The sequence below is a fragment of the Pinus tabuliformis genome, chromosome 1_2, assembly GCF_031772625.1.
Source record: "Pinus tabuliformis cultivar Carrire ecotype Pingquan chromosome 1_2, CPIR1, whole genome shotgun sequence".
NCBI classification, from domain to species: domain Eukaryota; kingdom Viridiplantae; phylum Streptophyta; class Pinopsida; order Pinales; family Pinaceae; genus Pinus; species Pinus tabuliformis.
Genome location: NC_142298.1, coordinates 897,764,458 through 897,771,414, shown reverse-complemented (window position 1 = coordinate 897,771,414; position 6,957 = coordinate 897,764,458). Strand labels below are relative to the sequence as shown.

Here is a 6,957-nt window from a genome sequence, read left to right as displayed (position 1 = left end):
AAATTTACATGTATAATAAATGGGCGAATGTCCATGCTATATAGGAAAAATGGAAGGCAATTTTATCAATAATATGATATGTATATATAACTTTTTGGCGAATCTCTCACCAGGCATGGCGAATATTTTACTCAATTATAAAATCTTGTGTTTATTGAATACATAAATGAAATCATTGCATTTCTTTAAAATACCTTTTGAAATCAAAATTACCGAAATTACATATCGATAACCTAGTGGGTGTAGGATAAAATTCACCCATGCCATTCACAGAAAGCATGAGAAAAAACCTAATACTATATATAAAACTAAGAAAAATTCAAATTCATCACTTTTAGGGACCTCGTAACCACCCTGCCAATACACAAGTATGTTCCTGTTTTCAATTAGAAAAATTACCCAAATTGCAATCTGTTTACTCCAACATATGTTGGAAAGTTATAGAAGGATGACTAGTGCAATCAATCCATTCCTTTTAGCCCTGGATTTGTTTCAGTTTAAAACAGAAGTATACAAATATACTTGTCCAATGTTTATGCTTTAACCATTCACCTTAAGATGTTTTTACAATATAATTTCCTAAGTCTATTTAATATCTTCATTATCATAAAAACCAACCTATATCCATCTTAACTCCACATCTACCACTTTTAGGGGGATGGAATCTATTTATCCCTCTGAGCACTTCGTAGACCCAAAATTAAGATGGATCTAAGATGATAGAATTTCTCCTTTAAATAGTCTATGCTCACATGAATACCATGGTATTACCATGGGTCAATACCATGGGTTATCATAAACCTAGAGCTTAAAAATTACTATTAGTAATTTATAAAAATCAATAAAATTAATAATTGATTTTTATTTTACTTTTTATTTTAACCAAGCTAAAATGTTTAACATACATTAAATTACAACATCCATTTTTACTCTTGATTGGATCAAATATTTTTTTCACTCTATGCTAGTTTGCATATCATGATATTTGATAGCTCTCGAGGGTTAGTAGATCAGTAAGGATGGATCTATGTTGGTTTAATTCCCCTATTTAAATAGGCTACATTCCAGGTGAATACCATGGGTAAATACCATGTGCCATTTTTATTTTTATTAATACTAATATTAGGGTTAATAATGTTTTTTTGCATGGTATTATTAACAATCTAGTCCATGATATTTGTCCCATAGTATTTTGCCCATAGGTTACGGGGTTAGTAGATCCAGAGTAAAGATGGATCTATGCTGGTTTAATTCCCCCATTTAAATAGGCTACATTCCAAGTGAATACCATGGGTCAATACCATGTGCCATTTTTATTTTTATGAATACTAGTATTAGGGTTAATAATGTTTTTTTGCATGGTATTAATAACAATCTAGTCCATGATATTTGTCCCATAGTATTTTGCCCATAAGTTTCACCTAAATATAACGCATTTTTTGAGTGTTCGTAAATATAAGGTGACTTATGGAGTAAATATAAAAAAATATTTTATTTGTTTACCATACCTCTCGTTTATTTATATTTTTATTAATTTACCAAACCTCTTTTACAAATATGGTATTTGGCCCATACGATTCACTTAAATAAAACCTCTTTCTTGAGCCTTCATAGATAGAACGAGGGTTATGGACTAAATATAAAAAGAGGTTTTATTTATTTACCATGTGTCTAGTTTATTTATATTTTTATTTATTTACCATACCTTTTGAGTAAGTATAAAAAGACGTTTTATTTATTTACCATACCTCCACTTTACTTATATTTTTATTTGTTTACACCCTTGCATGTATATAAGGTGACTTATGGAGTAAATATAAAAAATGTTTTATTTATTTACCATACCTCTCATTTATTTATATTTTTATTAATTTACCATACCTATTTTATAAATATGGTATTTGGGCCTTTGGCACATAGGATTCACTTAAATAAAACCTATTCTTGAAAATGGGCTAATGGAAGGTTGTAACTCCTAATTTCAAGGGCTAAATTTACCTTTTTTACCCTCTCCCTTAAAATAAGGTGGGATATTTGAGGTGATTTGTAAAAATGTACTATGATACAAAATATTCGCCCACTAAAAATTTAAAACCCCTTAATTTCGCCAAAGGGCGAACATTCGCCCCTAAAATTTTCTATGAGTAGAGGCAGGTAGATGACGAGAGCCGGAGATAGGTGACGAGAGTGAGGAAGAACCTGAAGCAGCAGCAGATGGACAGGAAGGTGAGTCTATAGAAGTGAGATTGTTGAAGTCTGTTCTAGTAGCGAGCAGTAAACCCAAACCGGAACTCCCGACGTATGACGGCAGCCTGTCTATTGAAGTCTTACTGGATTGGATTAGTGAGATGGATAAGTACTTCGAGTGTGAGGAAGTCAGCGAAGACCGCAGAGTTCGGTTCGCTGCGACGAAATTGAAAGGACACGCAGCCCTATGGTGGGACAGCGTCCAGAATGAGAGGAAAAGAATGAACAAACTGCCGATCAAGACCTGGTCAAGGATGGTGGCCAAGTTAAAAGGTAGATTTCTACCAAGGGACTATCAGATTGCACTGCACAGGCAGGTGCAGAATCTGAGGCAGAAAGGATTGACGGTAAGGGAATATACAGAGGAGTTCTATCGAGTGAATTTGCGGGCCGGATATACAAAGGATACATCAGAAAGGACAACTAGGTATGTTAATGGATTAAGGTTGGATATTTTGGATGAAATCAACATTTTTTCACCGAATAACACTTAGGAAGCGTATCAGAGTGCGAGGAAGGCTGAGGAGAAAATCACTAGAAGACAGAATGCCTGGAGAGGACGAGGAGCCAGCAGAGGGAAAGGCCAGTCCTATGGTAGATGGCAGGCTGCTAGCAGCAACGAAGAATGCAACAGTTCCAGAGCTTCTGGATCAGCAAACAGAGGCGATAGTACAAGGGGTGGAAGGTCATCCCAGTGGGACAGAGGTAACAACTGAGGAAGAGGGGCTGGTTACCAATGTTATCGGTGTCATATATGGGGACATAGATCATTTGAGTGTCTAGAAGCAGAACAAGCTGGACAGCTGGGTGCATACATGGTACAGCCAGAAGAAGCAGCAACACCTCCCCAAGAAGCGTAGAATGTTCCAGAGACAGGGGAAGCTTTGGTGCTGCATAAAGTGTTGTTAAAACCTGTTAAAGAGGTCACCAACCAGACATAGCGAAAGGATTTATTCAGAACAATTTGTAAATCACGAGGTAAGTGCTGTAAATTAATTATAGACAGCGGTAGTACTGACAATTTAGTGTCTACAGAGATGGTAGAAAAGCTGGAATTGAAACATTTGAAGCATCCCAATCCCTACAGGGTTTCGTGGCTGCAAAAAGGCCATTAGTTACTGGTGGATGAACAGAGCGAGGTGGAATTTCAAATAGGTAGATACAAGGACAAAGTTGTCTGTGACATCATGCCAATGGATGTCTGTCACATACTGTTGGGCAGACCTTGGAAATACGATAGGAAAGTGACACACGATGGAGTGACGAATTGTTATAAATTCGTGAAGGATGGAATCAAGCATACGCTTGTGCCCATTAAAGAAGAAGAAGGGGCAGCTAAGACAAGTGAAACCAGAGCATTGCTGGTGAGTGGAAAATAGTTTTTAAGACAGGTTGAGGATAGTGAGATAGGTTACGCAGTGGTGAAGAAGGCCAGGATAGTGTTATTGCATACAGAGATAACAGATTTACCTATGGAGATCCAGCAAATGTTGGAGGAGTTTACAGACATAGTTGTAGATGACTTGCCAAACAAGTTACCCCCCAAAAGGAGCATATTGACTTCATACCTGGAGCCAGTTTGCCGAACAAAGCAGCATACCGAATGAGCCCCAAGGACAATGAAGAAATCAGGAAGCAGGTGCAAGAACTGTTGGACAAGGGATTGATAAGAGAGAGCTTAAGCCCTTGCGCTGTTCCAACAGTCCTCACCCCCAAGAAGGGAGGAGAGTGGCAGATGTGCACCGACTCAAGGGCCATCAACAAGATCACCATTCGGTACAGGTTTCCGCTACCACGAATGGATGATATGATGGATTGTTTAAGCGGGGCAGCGTATTTCTCCAAGATAGATTTGAAGAGTGGGTACCATCAGATACGAATACGTGAGGGGGACGAATGGAAGACAACCTTTAAGATGAATGAGGGGCTGTACGAATGGCTGGTCATGCCATTTGGGCTGAGCAATGTGCCCAACACATTCATGAGACTAATGAATGAGATGTTGAAGGAGTATATTGGGAAGTTTGTGATAGTTTATTTGGATGACATACTTATCTTTAGCAGGACAAGAGCAAAACATCTTCAACATGTGCGTAAGGTGCTAGAGAAATTACAGCAGAACAAACTGCTAATAAACTTGAAGAAATGTACTTTTTTGCAGAAGGAATTAATTTATTTGGGGTTTGTAATAGTAGAGAATTAATTGAAGATGGATCCAGAGAAAGTGGCAGCGATAGTGAATTGGACATCTCCGAAAAACTTGTTTGAGGTACGTAGCTTCCATGACTTAGCAAGCTTTTATAGGAAGTTCATAAGGACTTTCAGCAAGATTTGTGCGCCAATGCTGGATACTATTAATAAGGTCATCCAACCTTTTTGGTGGACAGAAGCAACGGAGGGAAGTTTCCAGTTGTTAAAGAAGAAAATTACTGAGAGGCCGATCCTGAGATTACTAGATTTCAAGAAGTTATTTCAGGTTCGCTGTGATGCCAGTGGGACAGCAATTGGAGCTGTTCTCAGTCAAGAGGATAAGCCTGTAGCATTTTTCAGCGAGAAGCTAAATGAGAGTAGACAGAAATACTCATCGTATGATAAAGAGTTTTATGTGGTTATACAGGCACTAAAACACTGGAGGCACTATCTATTAGGAAATGAGTTCGTGTTGTTTTCAGATAACTCTGCATTACAGTACATAATGCAGCAGCACAAACTGAACCACAAACACACCAAATGGGTGGAGTATCTACAGAGCTTTAATTTTGTATTGAAACATATAAGAGGGCAAGCTAATAAAGTAATAGATGCACTGAGTAGAAAAGCTCTATTATTGCAAGAAAGCATTGTGCAAGTGCTAGGATTTGAACACTTACGATATTTGTACCAGGCAGATGCAGACTTTAAGGAGGCCTATGAGGCATGCCAGAACCCCTTGGTGAGGATTAACAACCCTTGGTTAGACTACAATTTGTATGAGAAGTTGTTGTTCAAGGGCGGACAACTGTGCATAACAGACTGCTCGATGAGGGAGAACATTATTCGAGAAAAGCATAGTGGAGGCTTGGCCGGGCATTTTGGCGTAGATAAAACACTCGAGCAGCTCAAACATTTTTACTTTTGGCCAAGGATGCAGAGGGATGTGCGGCGATTCGTAGCCAGATGCAAAGTGTGCCAATTAGTAAAGGGTCACAGTCAGAATGCAGGACTGTATACACCGTTACCTGTTCCATGCAGACCATGGGACTCAGTTAGCTTGGAGTTCATCTTAGGCCTACCTAAGACACAACGAGAATACGATTCGATAATAGTAGTGGTGTATAGATTTTCTAAAATGGAACATTTTATTCCTTGCAGGAAAACTAGTGATGCCACTCACGTGGCCCACTTGTTTTTTAACGAGATTGTCAGGTTACATGGATTACCCAAATCCATCCTGTCAGACAGGGATGTGAAATTCACGGGACATTTTTGGCGTACCCTGTGGAAAAAGATGAATGCTCAGCTGAGTTACAGTTCTGCTTACCATCCGCAGACGGACGGACAGACAGAAGTTGTAAACAGGAGCTTAGGGAATCTGCTGCGAAGTCTAGTGGGAGAGAACTCGCGGATGTGGGATCGAGTGTTGGCGCAGGCAGAATTTTCTTACAATGATTCACCTAACCACAGCACAGGCTTGAGCCCTTTCCAAATCCTGTACGACATGCATCCTCGCGGAGTGCATGAACTGTGGGATCTTGGACTGCAAGAAAGGCGGAGCGCAGACGGAGAAGATTTCGCTAATGCGATGAGGGATTTGCATGAACAGGTGAAACTTAAATTGCAGGACAACAGCTTAAAGTACAAACAACAAGAAGATTTGCAGAGAAGGGAGGTACAGTACAATGTAGGAGATGAAGTCCTCGCGCATTTGCGCAAGGAAAGTTTTCCTAAAGGTACGTACAATAAGTTGAAGTACAAGAAAATAGGACCCTGCAAAATTCTTCGGAAGTTTTCAGCAAATGCCTATGAGATCTAGTTGCCACCAGGAATAGGCATTTCGCCTATTTTTAATGTAGCAGACTTGTTTCCCTACACGGCTGACCTAGAGGAGAAGGAAGACGAAGGAACCACGCGACCCACACAAGACACTCAGGATGAAGGAGAAGCTTGGAAGAGACAGATGCCTTACGTTCCACCTCCCGAGATCGAGAGCATTCTCGACACTCAGGTGGCGAAATGAACTCGGCGGAAGGAGTACTTACAGTACCTGGTCAAGTGGAAGAACCGTCCAATTGAGGACAGTTCGTGGCTTGATGCCAGGCAGATCGAACAGACAGGTACTTCTGTCGAGAAGCTCATGGACCGGAGCCATGATTTCTTTTTGCCTCGGGAGCCTGATGCAGGAGCATCTAGCTCACCATGACTGGGTGAAGTCTCAGCCAGGTCAAAGAACAGTGAATTTACTTTTATGAGTTTTTTTATGATGGTCAACAGGAAAATTAGGTAGGATTGTTACTTTTATTTACTTTCATTTAGTTAAAGACTGTTACATAGTTAGGATCTGGTGTTGTCTATTTTTAGCAAACCAGGATTATCCTTTTTGTTTTAAAAGGAAAAGAAAAGACAAATGTATTGGGAGACAAAATCTTGTCGTAATATAGGACAATTGATTAATAACCAAATAACTATAAAAACCCAACTGAAAGAACAATCATACAGTTTCATTAACTAGAA

The 6,957-nt window shown here is 39.4% G+C and overlaps 1 protein-coding gene across 1 annotated transcript; it reads left to right on the top strand.

The window, feature by feature from the left end:
• Positions 1 to 2,348: 2,348 nt before the first annotated feature.
• On the top strand, positions 2,349 to 5,607 carry LOC149208844 (uncharacterized). Its single transcript, XM_089398439.1, has 6 exons — positions 2,349 to 2,674; positions 2,742 to 2,952; positions 3,169 to 3,225; positions 3,381 to 3,611; positions 4,865 to 5,491; positions 5,599 to 5,607. The coding sequence occupies exons 1-6, from the start codon at positions 2,349 to 2,351 to the stop codon at positions 5,605 to 5,607; spliced, it is 1,461 nt and encodes a 486-aa protein (XP_089254565.1).
• The last annotated feature ends 1,350 nt before the right edge of the window (positions 5,608 to 6,957 follow it).